Source organism: Chanos chanos, chromosome 4 (genome assembly GCF_902362185.1).
Source record: "Chanos chanos chromosome 4, fChaCha1.1, whole genome shotgun sequence".
In the NCBI taxonomy this organism is placed as follows: Eukaryota; Metazoa; Chordata; class Actinopteri; order Gonorynchiformes; family Chanidae; genus Chanos; species Chanos chanos.
The window spans coordinates 19,796,557-19,812,564 of record NC_044498.1 but is presented as its reverse complement, the minus strand read 5'-3'; the positions used below and the strand labels follow the sequence as shown (position 1 = coordinate 19,812,564).

Below are 16,008 nucleotides of genomic sequence, written 5' to 3'. Positions count from 1 at the left end.
CGAATAACAGATTACAGCCAAACTGTCACAGAAGCTCCAATTTCAAAGCTAAGCCCTTCTGATAAATGAGAAGAGAGGCAGTTGTTGCCCAAGCAGGGAGTCTTCCATCAGCAGTGTCTGAGGGGGAGAGCCAAAAGAGTGCACACAAACTCTCCCAGACACCAGTGTCAAACTCACAGTGCTCAGAGAGTAGGTATGAACTTTGGCATGGCAAGCAAAAACTAATACCGACACACAACACACACACACACACACACACACACTTGTACTTCTATCTTTGTGAGGACACACATTGACATAATGCATTCCCTATCCTCTTACCCTAACCTCAACCATCACAACTAAATGCTTAACCCCAACCCTTACCGTAACCCTAACCGAAACCTAATTCCAATCTGAACCCTAAAACCAAGTCTTAAAACAGTCCCTTGAAGAAGTGAGGACCAGCCAAAATGTCCTCACTTTCCCAAAATGTCCTCATTCCCAAGGTCTAAAACTCAAGCTGGTCCTCTCGATAGCTGTACATACACACACACACACACACACACACACACACACACACACACAGACACACACATGCACATGCACACACACACACACACACAAAACCACAAGCAGAGTGTTCTGTAGTACTTTTGTCCTTCCAGTACCAGTATCATTTTATAGTACAATGCAGTCACTACACTCTACATTCTACCATAGTCTCTACTGTGCTGTACTGGTATCTTTTTGTGAATTTCAAAGTGAACTGAAGCTTATCTCAACACAGCATAAAGTTCGAGTGACTTTCTAGGATTTTAAATATTAAATTAAATTAAATGAAATATTACCACTTTTTATATACTCTTATTACACATTCAAAACAATAAAACTGAAATGGGCAGATACAAAAACATGAGTACATTCTGCATAATTCTTTGTTACGTTTTAACAGACATGGTTACTAATGCCAAGAAAAGATGATTCACTTCTTAGGGCTTTGGTGAAGATAATTTTATTAGAACCATCTCTCTGTACAGATCCAACAACGACATTCTCCATTATGTGATTAACTGACTTGAACATTAAGATAATTTACTTTTATAAAACTGGAGAAGGATTTAACCAACTCCTTACATGTTACTAAGTAGCAATTTTAGTTGTTTGAAACATTGTCAAGAAAAGGAAGTGAAATAGAAAAGCAGAGACCAAGGCAAGATCTGCAAAAATCTCTAACAGACTTGTCTGAACAGTGGTCAGAACTGCAAACTAGAAGTCACTGCAAAGTATCTACAGGAAAGTGTTGCTGACAGTGGAGTAGTTGTTCACAAGTCCATAAAACAACATTTCTCAATATCTCTTAATTTCTTAAACCTCTAGTATGTCTGAAGCTTTTTGGAGTGAAAAGGTTTGGCACTGACTTCATGTAAGTTGCATGTTTCAGCCACAAAACCTCAAAATATGCAGTTGGTGAAAAATGATCAAAGCATTTAAAGAAAAGAAACTCTTGCCTATTGTGAAGCATAGGGGTGAATCTATTATACTTTGGGGGCAGCAAGTAGCACAGGAAATATGGTGCGGTTGGAATGAATAATGGATTCAAGTGGTATCAACGAATATTAGAGACTAAAGGCCTAATGTGAGTCGACAAACCGAAGCCAAAATGGTTGGATATTTCAGCTGGATAATGATACAACACGTGGCTCAGAATCAATCATGAAATACTTACGAAGACAGAGAGATGACAATTAAGGATAGGTTATCACAGACCCTTAATGTAGTATAAGGGATAACCTGAAGGGAGATCTCAAACATGCAACATATGTCAGGACATTTGAGAATGTTTCTAAGATACAAGAACTCTGCAAGGAATAGTGTGTTTGTATGGGAGGTAGGTTTAGTTTACAGTCTCTTAGCTGTCTGCAGGAAACTTCTGGAAACTTATTGTCTGCCAAAGGAAGTGTTACTTGCCTTGAAAAGTAATGGGACACTTTCTCTGACTCAATACTTAACTGTTCCGCCTACTAAATCTGTGAATGAATATTTTGTTGAAAACTATTCTTTAGTGTAACACACATGCATTCCAAATATTTATGTCCAAATTTCTATACAGATTGACAATTTTACTCAGGCAAAACCCAGGCATTTATATTCAGTCAGCAAAGTTAGCATTCACTCGCACCTAAACATGCTGAACAGTGACCACAAAATATTAATGTGCAAAGAGCAATGAGTGTGAGCACTGTTATACATCTAGGAAACCTACATATTATGCAGAAATATTGTGCTGGAGGCAATGTTAAAAAATGCACACACACACGGTTTTGATGTACTTCTTTGATATGTGGTGTATATGCTCATTAAGTATCCATAGTACAACACATTAATTTTGTGGTAAAACTATATTTCACCAAAGTATGCTTTAGCAGGATGCTTTCATAATGTATTAAGACCTGTGCTTTAGTAGGATGCACACATAATATGCCGACATACCATATGATTAAATATTGAGGTATGTAATAAAACCATTGCAGTGACAAGAATGATTAGCTGCTAGCCTTTGTTTACATTCCTCTGCCATGTACTTCCATGTTTTATAGTCGTTTAAACATAGGCTGTGGGTGCAAGCTTAAAACCCATACTATTAAGTAGGCTTTTTTGTACATGCGTAATTAGAAACCAATTAGAAATTGGCATGCATTATTTCCAAAAAATAAGTACACTTAAAAACCCACATAACCTTAACTATACCCATACTTTTCATTGCTGAATTTTGTTAAGTAAAATTCCACTGTATACTATTCAGTAACTGATAATGTAAATTTGCACTGTACCTAGGTTAGAGTTATGATGCCATACCTAGCATTTGCTTAGCCATGTGCTCCAGTACAGACCTACTCACTCCAGGGTTTGGCTGTACCATATTCAGATCTTTGCAAGTGTTCTATTGTTGCTGATAATATACTTAAAAGATATCATTTAGAATGACTTAATATGTGGAATGAATTATAATCCAAGGTCAGTGTGCACCACATGAAGTATACTTAAGTATAATTTTAACTGGGTAAGTGTCATGGGGTGCACATGCTTTGGGACTGGTCATATTCTTTTTTTTTTTTTTGAAGAAAAACTGAATCTGTGGAAAACGTAAATAAATACATTCAAAGTTGTGGAAGGATGTCATGTGTAGCATTGTCAGCTGTGTCAATAGCTTGCAAGAGAGACAAAAAACAACCCTAGATAAGAACCCTCACAATTAATGCCACACAAATGCAAATCTAAAATTATATGAATATAAAACAACAACAAAAAAAACCCATCTGCGCCACTTGTGGATCTGATTCTCTTTTAGTAGTTTTAGTGGCTTGAGGTGGTTTTGTTGAATAGCTCAAATGATTCTCTACTGCAGGAAATCGCCAAGTATATCAAGTGTTCTAATTGTATATTAGTATTCCATAGGTGTTTTTAATACATGGTACTCTTTGTACCTGATTCGATGGTAAACTACGTTATACTATATTGTACATTACTGTGTTTTACTACAGTAGTCTTGACATATTGAGCATAGTATAGCCTATTGTAGCAGAGAATAGCATAGCACAGTATAATACAGTATAGATCAGCTTGGTTCACAGCAGGGTTGCTAACCGTCCATAAGTTTTATGGAAGCTCTATAAAAATTCATTAAATTTGAGCTTGTTTGTAAACCTATAAAATAGTTTAACTATATAACTGACATACACACACACACACACACAAACTATTGGCCATTCCCATACACATGCATTGGCTAACAATAGCACAGGTAGATCAATGAATCCACCAACCAAAAATGTCAAAAGTTACGGATATGCAAACAAATCATAAACATTATGATTTTGACAGCAGGGTGAGTGTAAACCATTGTTGTATTATCTATTATATGTTGTGTTATGAGTGTCAGTAAAAAAAAAAAAAAATCAAGCATATCATTAAAAATGGCCACACACAAACAAACTTTGTTGACAAACCTGTCTCCCAGCTCTAACAATGGAAGCTCTTAGTGGTGCGTAATTTTTTTTCTCTCCGCTCACCTGCGTCAGCTAATCGAAGGCTTGAAAAACAGCTCTTCAGTTGAATCAGGTATGTGAACAGGAGCCGATTGAAAATGTGTAGTCTTGTGGACCTCCAGGACCAGCACGGGACACTACCTAAATAAGACGATAGCTTGAGATAGAATATAGTGTATACATAGAGTATAATATAGGAGGTTATATGACAGCATGACATAGTAGCTTCCAACAACAGAAATCCAGAACACATTATACATCATTCAGATAAGTACTGGCTGTCTCCTTTTAACTTGAGGGAAGTAACCTACAGGTCTCCTTGATTGTGTACTGTCTGTGAGAGAAGTGAGCTGGGGCGAGGATTAGATCTTGTGATTCAGAGCTGGAACAGAAATGCCATTACATCTGACCACTCAGAGATATTTAATGAAAAGTATAACAACAAAGCTGATAGGAATGATCCACTGATGACCAATAATTAGTGAGCTGTGTGTGTGCGTGTGTGTGATACAAGTTAAGGTCTCAGAAGTATGTGGTAGATGAATGACTGATGTAGTACAGACAGTCTCTGATGTGCACGTACACACACACACACACACACACACATGCACACGCACACGCACACGCACACACACACAAACCACACAAACACTGTTTATGTTCAGTCACATATCATTTTCCACTTAAGTACTCATTAGCTAAATTAAATGAATAACTATAGGACACAATTGCTACCAAAGTCTGTGTGTGTGTGTGTGTGTGTGTGTGTGTGTGTGTGTGTGTGTGTGTGTGTGTGTGTGTGTGTGCACAGATATGCGGATGGAATGCAACTGGGATGTTCTATACCAGCCCAGGATCTTGCACTGTGAGCATTGTTTGCTCACAGGTTGCAGTGGTGGACTGGGTAAGAGGAGCCCCGCCCCTTCCACCCACATCCCATTCCCAGGGTAACAAGCACTGATAAAACCCTGGATGTTCCCTCAAACATTTCAGGAAATGAAAGTTTGAAACACGATCCCTGAGTGCCAACATCTCCCTCAGCACTGAGACAAAAGCAGCTCACAAACCTGGACAGATTCTTTTCACCTCACAGATGACAGAGGAAGGACTCAGGGAAGGGTGGGGGTGGACGGAGAGTGGCGTCATTGGCTGAGACAGAAACAGAGACACACTCATCTCTAAAAATACAAAAACAAAGAATCCCTCATTCTCTACTCCCCGTCGTTCACCTTATACACACGCGCGCGCACACGCACACACACACGTGCGCGCGCACACACACACACACACACACACACTCTCTCTCACTAAGAGTCTCAGCGATATATCTTAATGTCATTCATTGCTCCATAGCACTGGTCAGGCTTCACTGAAGCACATCCAGCTAAAGTGGGGGAGAGAGGGTAGGACTGACAATAAGCAAAAGATAAAGCTGTGAAACACCTTTGATGTTTTTTCTGTCTCTTTTTTTTTTGGGTAACAAGTCTGGACACTCCAAACTCACTACCCAATGGATGCACCGGTGTTAAGGCTCAAGGTGTGAAAACAGAATTCCTAATATGTAAAACACGTCATTATTTGTGAAATCAGTAAATCAGTTTGTTTTTGCAATTTCTTCTTCCTTTTTTTCCTGACAGCAACCAGTGGAAGCGGTTTCATAACTGACAGGCTATGGGCAGTGTCAATGAAAGGCTTTTTGCTTCTTTCCGATCCCTGCGGAAGCAGATGCTGTTGCCTTGTTAGCACCTTGGGTTCACGCAAAGTGCCGCCGTGGTTCCAGGGGCAAAGCAGGGATAACGGTGAGCAGGATAAAGACTCAGCGGCTCAATGTTCATCTGCCAGTCTCAAGCCAGAATTACCGTGGAGTTCCAGGGTTTAGCACCACCTAACCAGGAGCCGGCAGCTATTGAGGACTAAGCTTCAAATTGGCATCACAAGAACACATTTCAGTGTTGTGAAGACTTAAAATAAATGAGTCCAAACATTCAACCCTGTGGAACTCTGGTAAAGATTGAAAAAGTTATAAGAACTGACTGGATGAAGTATAAAAAAAAAAGAAAGAAAGCTTACGATTTGTCTTCAAATCAGGGCACTGGATGGTGAAACCCTGCTGACATTTACCAAACTCTTTCACAGGGACACTATGAATAGGAGTTATCCAGAGTGACAGCTGTAGTAACCAGAAACCTGGGTTATTAAGAAGAGCCAAGCTGCAACACTTCACTTTAGCATCCCTGTTTATGAGGAACAGTGATTGTATTTTGTAAAGAAACATGGCATAAGTGACCTAAGAATTACTGGGACAAAATACACACCTAGTGTCTGTCACTTGCCACTAATCGTCTGAATAATACAGCATTCTTTTGCTTTCTCAAAGACAATGTAGTTATATTGTATACTCTGTCATTTTGTTGGAAGGCAGCCCAATAAATCCACACACAAAACTACACAAATGTATTAAACTGAAGTAGTTTTTAGATTAATTACAAAAAAAGAAAGAAAGAAAAAAAACAGGTCAAACAGATGAGACATTCATCTGTGAACAGCTTACGCTTCCCAAAGACAGGGCACATGCCACATACACAAAACAATGAGATTGGGACCTTCCACAAGACATAGGTAGAGGCCTACTCCATTATTCATGTGGGTGTCATGGCAACCACGTATTGTATAGCCAGAGGCCATCTGGACTGTTCATGGCTGTCTGATCTGAATGTTTACAGGTAGATGAATGTTTTGGATCGTTTATATAAAGAGCCTAGGTCATCTTTCAGTTTTTCAATAGGATGAACAAATGAATCATTCTGCATGGACACTGGATATACATGTAAGAGTCCTGACCTTTATGGATGCATACCCAGTAAGGGAGTTTGAAGATTGTATGTTTGCTATCACACCAAAGTAATTAGAATCCAGCACTCATAAACAAAACACTTCTCCACTTTATGTGTGTCATAGAAGATTTAGATTTTCTACTACCTTAAATTCTGTGTTATTCACAATCAAAAATATGTTCTCTTGAACTGAAGTGGGGTTCTTTTTTTAACTTTTTTAAACAGTATTATTAATTTCATATTACACATTCAAAATCCTTACTTTTTGCAAAGTAACGCAGACCATAAAATTGACACAATCCAGGGTTAATATGGTAATACACCACATTAAATGAGTCGGTCAACCATGATCTATGAGTAGTGTCCCTCTCCCATACAGCCCTTATCAAACGTTTAAGGAGAGAGCCATCTACTGGTCACATCAATGGCCATAAAGTAGAAAATGAGTGTCTTGGGGCTGTCTTTTTTAACTCGTTACTGTCCTCTAGTGTCCACTGCTGTCTATCAATAATTCTGAATTATTAAAAATATTTGCTTCTGTTATTTGTTATTTTATACTTCATGCAACTGAAGGCAAATGTATGGCCATTTCTTTATAAAGTGGACTGACACCAAAACAACTCAACATGGAGATAAAAATAAATGCCAGTCTACACTGTAAATTCTTTATCTTAGTAATAGACAATAAAAACTTGCTTGCTTCATGACTGAGGCAATGACATTTCTCCCAATAAAATTAACAATACGGACAATAAGAAAACAAATAAACTAAAGCTCTTATTACTCTCTTCCTAAAACTTTTAAACTGAAACATTATTCTTGTTAGTTCATTATTCACTTATAAACGTTCATCAGCATGAAATAAACCGATGCAATTTATTAGATAAAACCACATTTTGTGAACAGATCAAATTGAAGTTGTTCTACATTTAAAATGACAGAGGAACACGGTCCAGGTCAGTCTGCTTCACATGTCCAGTTAACCATTTCAGAGTAGCGGGTGTTTACAATACAGTTAGGACATAAAGCTTAAGACGGACTTACAGTCTGGAAAGCGAAAGCCTAGGTTCAACCCAGTTGTAAGACCAGACAAAAGCACTGAAGTTGGATGGGCTGAATTTTTAAAAATTCACCCACAATTCATGTTAAGAGAATTTATAGTGAGCTAAGAGAAGCGGACAAATGCCTTTTTTAGGAAGCTGGGAACAGTTCCCAACAACACTCGTCCTGTTGTGGCCCTGGCCAAGGTGCTGAAATTGATCTGCCATGAATCTATAGGCTATATTCGGGAAAAGGGAGCTGAACTCACAGGATTACCTTAAACGTACAGAATAATCCGTGGTCGGCAATGCGGTTACACAATTAATTATGAAAAGTAGCATCAAATGTCCACACTTGTACAGGTTAGAAAGAGCGGAGTTTGTATTGTTAAAAAGTACCAGCTGTTCAACGCATAATGTGAAAACAAACTATTCGGACAGCTTGCTTTACTTTTATGCACACTCAGCCAGCAGAGGACGCTCTTTGCCAGAAAAAAATGCATTTCTTTGTGATACAGCCTACTGTCAGCTGTTTTCAATATCTCAAACGTGTAAGGTGTCCGATTTATTAATAGAAATTTGTTTTAAAAATCGCTGAGTCAGCCAACGTATAGTTCAAACTTACCAGCAAAGCAAGCTTGGGTCTGAAACTTTCATCAGTTGCTGTCAGTTGCAAATTGAATAACATATTGTCTCAACAGGATTTACTATTTGATTACACCTACTTGCCTTCGTTTAGACGGATTGATAGCATGAACGTCTGGACACATGTCTGTCTCACACAGCTTATTTAAGCCGCACATACTGGTGTGTGTTCGATAACTGGAGTGGCAAGTTCATTCCACGTACTGTCTCTGATTGGCGAGTAAAGCCAACAGCTTGGGACCAATGTTTTACAAAAGCATCCCGCTGTTCTCACAAGTTAGGCAATCCGTGAAATAGTTAAACATTTACTCCTTCCCGTGTGTACTTCTAAAAAGTGAAAAAATGCCCCGGTAATTTACTAAACGGAAAACTAAATGCTGCACTAATTCGACAATCATTTGCTGGGGTCTTGATTGGCAATGATTTTTCCAGTGATGTTCAAGTGACGCAATACGTATACAAACTTTGACGTTATGAACAGAGTGTTTTTGCCAAGCTTGCATTCTTTCACATGATTCGAAAGGAGGCCGTTCATTTGTAAACTTAAATCGAAAGGGACTTAACCAAAACAAATGTTAGATCTGCTGATATACTGTATGTTGTTTTTGCATTAACCCTGAAGTGTCTTTTGAAGATATTTAATGATTATGTGGTGGGAAGCAGGCTATAGGTTTCTTTATTTTCGGCAGTTTCAATAACTAAAAGTTAACAGCTGTTCCCTTTCAGCTTGTTGATGCCACGATCTTGCTGTGTTTTTATTTATTTATTTGTTGTTTTGTTTTCATTTTTTTTTCTCCTTAAACACCCTCCCCCCTAACATATCTTGGAGGAAACTAGTCATTCCTCAGATCAGTCCGATCAAATCACTGAAAATGTCCAATCACCAGTTCATTAAGCAAAACTGAATATCCTTGAAGTGTCTTAGTGTTTCAAGCGATTTTATTGCCTGTTAAGACCGCTCGAGAACTTAATTCACATCGTACCCCACCCACTCATTAATCCTAAAGGGCTTTTTTAAGGTGATCCGCTATGTTTTCGGCTACAGACAGCGGTAGTCAAGCACAGCATATTAAGCTTATGCGACTAATGTGTGCTTTGACAGTTTACGTAAAAAAATGTCAAAAATTAGTCCTCTTTCTTTTTAATATAAAGAGGATATTATCTTATTATATGACGCATTATATTTCGCTGATATTCTTAATAATAAGAAAAGCAGAAAGCAAGAATGATGTAGGAAGATCGAAGGACATTAGTGCTTCATTTGGGTGGGCATTAAGCCTGCCTTTATGTCAGTCGTATATGTGGGAGAGGCCTTGGTAGGCCTCAAGTAAAGAAGAAAGATGATGTGGAGAAAGTCTCCGCTTTAGCAGCTTTAAAAGAGGCTTCAGCTGGGACTGGGCGGAGGCAAGACACATCGTCACATCGTTTTCACATGAGTTCCTTGACCCCTTTTTGCCTATCAGTTTATTTAATGACTTTTATTGTTTTGCCATTATCATGTGTTTAGTTAAATGAGCGCTGCACACAACTTTATGACGTTTTTCAAAATATAGGCCACTTTGCGTGGAATTTTCTGATGAAACTGCAAATCAAAAGAGCAATAAGAAGCTAAAGTATACTTTAGCAGACATAAAAGGGTGAATGGAGGGCGCTTATATGCAACAGAATGAAAGAAATCAAACATAATAGGAGGGAGCCGTTGACATGAAAATTTAAAAAAAAAAACACACAAGGGGCTGCCTGTCTGAAATAAATTAGTACATTGTCGAAACTGGAAACTAGTAGGCAACAACGTATTATGATGGCACCAAAAATACTGACGAACTTTTAAACTGCACTTCCGCCATTGCTGTATTCGTCTGGCCTTACTGTCCAGTTTAGCTTTTTTTCGGTTGAAGCACAATGGTGCCGTTCCCTTTGATCCTCTCCGTCGTTTTGGAGGTGATGTTTCTCTCGTTCGATCTGCATCTTCTCCCTCTGTCGCTGGAGCATCTCTCTCAAAAGCAGTAAATCTGAATCTTTGCAAACATCTCACCTGTGCTTTTCTCCCAGGTCTGTCTTGGACTTGAGCAGAGAACAGGGTACATACAACCTTGCCAGTTGGTTTCGTATCACCTTCAAGGGTGAGTTAAATAGCCTATAGCCTATTATTTGCCATGCTCTTCTGTGTTGTCCTTCTCGCTGTTAAATTCTGACACTTCTGTCAAACCGGAGAAGTTCTGCTGATGTCCCATGGTGTAGTAAACTACATGAACGCTACTGCAGTTGTGATGATCAAATTAAAGGAGAAATTTCTTTTAGCCTTTTTATGAGCCATCGCTAGCTGGATGTCAGCCTAAATGTAATACTCGTGAACAGTTTCCTTGGATATTTTCCCAGAGGAAATAGTTGTGTATTTGTCGTCCCAAATATTGCATTGTCTATAAATAAAGTAATGGGAAAATATTGCCACATGCGTAAAGAAATAAATGTTATAAGATTATTTAAATTGTGGACGCTCATTACAACAATATACATAGGAAAAACAACAACGTAAATAACAATATTGTTATTGTTATTGATATCAATAACATTGTTGTTATGTACAGTTTCGTAATTGTTAATCGCCCGCCGGCTTATAATCACTGTTCAAGCGATCCACGGATGTAACCGAGTAGAGATGTTTGTCTATGGAATTTACACGAGCAACAGCACAACCACGGGGGGAAAATAGTCTGATCCCTCCCAAAAAACTTTGAAGGGCTTGCCTTTGTTCCTCTTGGCCTCGAAAGCCCATCATTACCACTGATTACGCTGAACAGTCTTGACAACCTTATTGACTGCCAGGAACACTCCTTTCACCTATGCTCTCCGCTTTTGTCCGTGCACAAACTGAATGAGCAGCTCTCTCCTCGCCCCTGCTTCGCCCCCTTCACCCGATTTTTTGCAGGCCTGCTGACAATTAGTTTGCCTGTCACATTGTTTCTGTTTGAAAGAGCTTAATCGTTCAGCTTGCTTCTTATTACCTCAACAAAAGTGTACACACAAGAAGTACTTTTGTGGTGCTATGACTTAAAAAACGAAATAAATGACGAATGTTTGTGCGCACGTCAATGTTTTACAAATTGTACAAACATTGAAACATCCAAAATAATTGATAGGAAGAACATAAGTTGAGACTCATTCAAGTAAAGACAATAATAATAATAATAATAATAATAATAATAATAATACAATGAAAAAAACACTGAGAATATAGCTGTCGTAAACATTAACAACAGAAAATCATAGCCATTCCCTTTTATAAACCGTGAGCTTATCTGATACTAAAACCATTTGTGTAGGATGAATTTAAATAAGACGCTTCTCCCCACAGTTGTAAAAAAAAAAAGGGAAAGAGAATTCTTTTGGAAAAGTTGATAAATAGCTAACAAAGTTGTATAACGTTTTGGTGAAAACGACCAATAGAATTCCTTTTCAACGCAGCATTAACCCTAAAACAATCCACACCAAAGAGAATCGGACGAAAGAATATCTTCTACTCTATCCGATACTATATCTAATATCCAGCCCCAATATCCAGTGTTAGCCCACGTGTGAAGATTATGGGATTTCTGGGGCTTTTCATAACTGTGCATTAGGAGACCAAGGCGCTCCGTCCTTTCGTTGACCCTCCACTGTCAGAGAACATTACCGAAAGCAAAGCCTATCATACGACGCCGGACACACAGTAAGTTATCACATTAAACACACAGCCACAGCCCGCATTCACTGATTAACGCTTTTGGTTCAACCACACAACACTTCAGCCATTCTGCTAAAACACATAGCCTTTCAGCTCAAATGACTGGATGCGTTAATGAAGGCTGGCAGACATTCTGCGTCAACACACAACAAAACCCTGCTCTGCTGACAGTTAAGATGATCTGAAGACATGAAAAAAAATTAATTAAGCTTCAAGCGTGAAAACTTGTCTAGGCGATGCTTATCTTTAATATGGAATAATAATAATAATAATAATAATAATAATAATAATAATAATAATAATAATAATAAACCAGAATACGACTATATGACTTTGATCTTCAAACATTTATTATGTCTAAACCTTTCATTAACTAAAACAGAAGTCCGCTACTCGGCGCACATGGTTTCAAGTGGAGCCTTTTTTACAATGAAATGTATTGACCTGAAAATGACCAAGCAAATCAAAATGAGACTCTACCAGAGCAATGATTTTAATACGTTAATAAACACAGAAAATGAACTGGTGGCAAAATGTTGCAACACAAATTTGTTTCAAAAAGTCGTTTTCTTTTCCGTCGGGTACCCAGTTGTTTGAGGCATCCAAATTGGCTTCATACAAAAGTTACTTAATGACGGATAAGATTTTAGAAAAACAAAAAACGTTGACGTATGCAGCTATGCTCACACTTTCTTGTCATGAAAAAAAAACATAAATACATTTTCAAGTTAGAGCATTCCACTGGATCCCTGGCGGTATGCCAGCCTTCAAATAATAATTAAAAAAACAAGAAAAAAACAAACAAACAAAAAACAACAACAAAAAACGGCCTCTGATACGTTAAGGCAGGCACCGATGTGCTTGTTTGTCTTTCTGATTGTCTGTCTCGATTTCCTTTGAAATGTGTTAATTTTCTCATCGTCTTCCCGGCTCGCCCGTAGGGCGTCTCGTGGTGCGATGTTAGATGTCACATTCGCTGTCACTTGAAGTGATGGAGATGGCCGATGCGGCGGCTTTGCTGGACAGACTTGCTTCGGGGCTCGATGCATTTCCAAGTCGATCCACAGCACTGTCCTCTCCTGTCATAGACCGAACCGAGCCGTTGGACAGCACCTGTTGTTGTAACCTGCGAGAGTGAAACGGGGAGTATTGAAGTCAGTGAAACTACTAATACCTGATTTAAAGCAGATCATAAACCAGATATAGCCTAAATCAGTGGTCTTCTAGTGTAGCCTGAATACATTTTATCCGGTATGTACTAAAAAGTGCAAACGACAAAACCACCCAATTAATCAAACAAACAAAAAGAAATAAATGGGTTACGATATACTCCAAGCGATGTAACCTTTTAGCAGTGGGTCAGCTCCATGGAATGCCCCGGAAGAACACCAAACGCGAGCATTAGAAAAGTCTAAGCAGTACTGTGTCAGAGTGACTAATTCACTATTTTCTATTACCCAGAAGTAGCTTCAATATCTAAAGTACACCTGCTAAATTCTAATAACATTTTAATAAAAATCCACATTTAATCAAACTGGTTCCAGCCCTCGCTGCTGCAACCAAACAGTCTTTGGGAAATAACTATCATATTTGTCATATTCAGCATTGTTACTAAGTATTTCCAAACAACTCGATTCTCATCATCAAAATATCTATCCCAAAACACAACAATTGTTGGATTACCGCACAACTGTAAATAAAGCCCCTCTTAACCTTTTTCGTAAAAAATATCATTTTCAGCGGGGATGTACAACGAAACAAATGCTTAACCTCGCTGCAGAATTACCTTAATCCCAATGTAATCTGTTAAATTCAAATAGATTAGTAGCCGATACATTTCATAACGAAAAGACAATCGTAGTTGAACAGTATCTACTGCATTTTCGATGCTCTTTAACACAACATGAATTTTAAAGACTAGACCAGTCAGAACTAGCTACAGGCCGCAATGTAAAGACAGTAAAGGCATTTATGCAGGATTTTACGAGTCTTCGGTCACATATTCTAAACTACACCAAAATAATCTATCTCTTTGGATGACTCTCATACGACAGATTGCATATGATAATTGTTACACATGACAAATTAATTTGACAATTTTAAAGCATCTAAATAAGATGGTGGATAAACTCACAGTAGATTGTTACACACAGCAAAACACATCGTATTACAGAGGTGTAGTTTACATGCTGAAATTGCATGAATTAAACACTATTACTGCACTTTGTAGCCAAAGAGCAAAAAATCAGCAAAATGTTTCTGTATTTTTAAAAATAAAAATATTTGTTTCTATTTGGAACGGATTTTTGATAGGCTACTTTCCGTTAGCGTCGAAAGGTCGAACTACGACTGTTGCCAAATGCTAAAATTGCTGCATGAAAGAGATGATAAAACATTACTAGGTGATACCTGAATGTATTTCCCCCCGAAATGCTCATTAAGTGCATAATATGAGAACACACACACCTGTTTTTAGCAGCCGCAGCTCTGTCCCTTTGTCTACGGTTTTTAAACCAGTTCCCTACTTGGGTTGGAGTGAGTCCTGTAGCCTGTGCAAGCTCTCTCTTTTTGCTCGGGTTCGGATAAGGGTCTTGAAGATACCACTCTCGAAGCAAATGTCGGGTCCTCTCTTTGAAGCAGTGCGTCTTTTGTTCTCCATCCCAAATTGTTTTGGGCAACGGAAACTTCTTCCGCACTCTGTATTTGTCCACCGGCCCAAGCGGGCGGCCCCGCAGCTTCTCCGCCTCCTGGTAGTGCGACTCCAACCAAAGCGCTTGTAATTTGGAATGGGACTCTTTGGTGAACTTGTGGTTCTCCAGAATGTGATAAAGCTCACGAAAATTCCCAGTGTGGAAGGCCACAATGGCCCGCGCTCGGAGCACCGACTCATTTCGGTTGAGGACCTCACAGGCGGCTGGAGCGACGGGCAGAGACCACAGAAAGCGGCCAAGGCGCTCGATGTCCCCACTCTCTTCCAAAGTCTCGCATACCCTCGCGACCTGCTGGGGACTAAAATTTAAAATTGGCAACTGAAACATGAAGGCTTCTGTTTCCCTCCTATCAGTCCTTTCAATCCTGCTGTCTCACCCGCTCCCTCTTCGCCTGCGTTCTCTCTCTTTCGGATCCAGACAAAAAGGCAATCCCGAAGTCAACAGATCAACCGTTAAACGATGCAGCAGAAAGGGATGTCTCTCTGGCTGACTGCAGCAGCCTCCGTGGGCGAACAAATGAGCTCGCGTGTACGAGGATATACCAAAAGAACCGAAATATTTCTGAGAGGGAAAAGACGTTCAGTTCTCTTCTGATCTTCTATTGGACTTGGCAGATTGATTGCGTAGTATCCAGGACGCCTGTCAATCACTGTCAAGTGTGCCAATCACACGGAAAGGAGCTCAAATAGATTTCAGCACCTCCCAGATCTCAACAGCGCTCCCACAATGTAAACATTTCCGACCTACGCTTTTATGCTTGCCTCAGTTAATTGCCATCGATTGTGTTTTTGAGCTCGTTTTCTCATTGGTTACATTCGATCTGACTTATTTCGATAAATATCAACCGTTTTCGCTTAAAAATGTTAGAAAAACGAATCGTGTCGCGCTTCCTATTCTCCATTAAAATAATTCAGCTTCCACAAAGCTAGTGTTTTGGTTGCATTGTCAGACTCCTGTGTGATAAGACGCAGCGATTGCTCGTTCACTATTTAAGGTAACTAGTTACGCAAAGGCATTTCCTTCAGA

The 16,008-nt window shown here is 39.1% G+C and overlaps 1 protein-coding gene across 1 annotated transcript; it reads right to left on the bottom strand.

Annotated features, from left to right (window-relative positions):
• Positions 1–13,231: 13,231 nt before the first annotated feature.
• Positions 13,232–15,309, bottom strand: six6b (SIX homeobox 6b). The gene is made up of 2 exons (XM_030771156.1): positions 14,738–15,309; positions 13,232–13,397 (listed from the first exon to the last, which is right to left on the bottom strand). Exons 1-2 carry the CDS (start codon positions 15,307–15,309, stop codon positions 13,232–13,234), a joined length of 738 nt encoding a protein of 245 aa, XP_030627016.1.
• Positions 15,310–16,008: the final 699 nt, after the last annotated feature.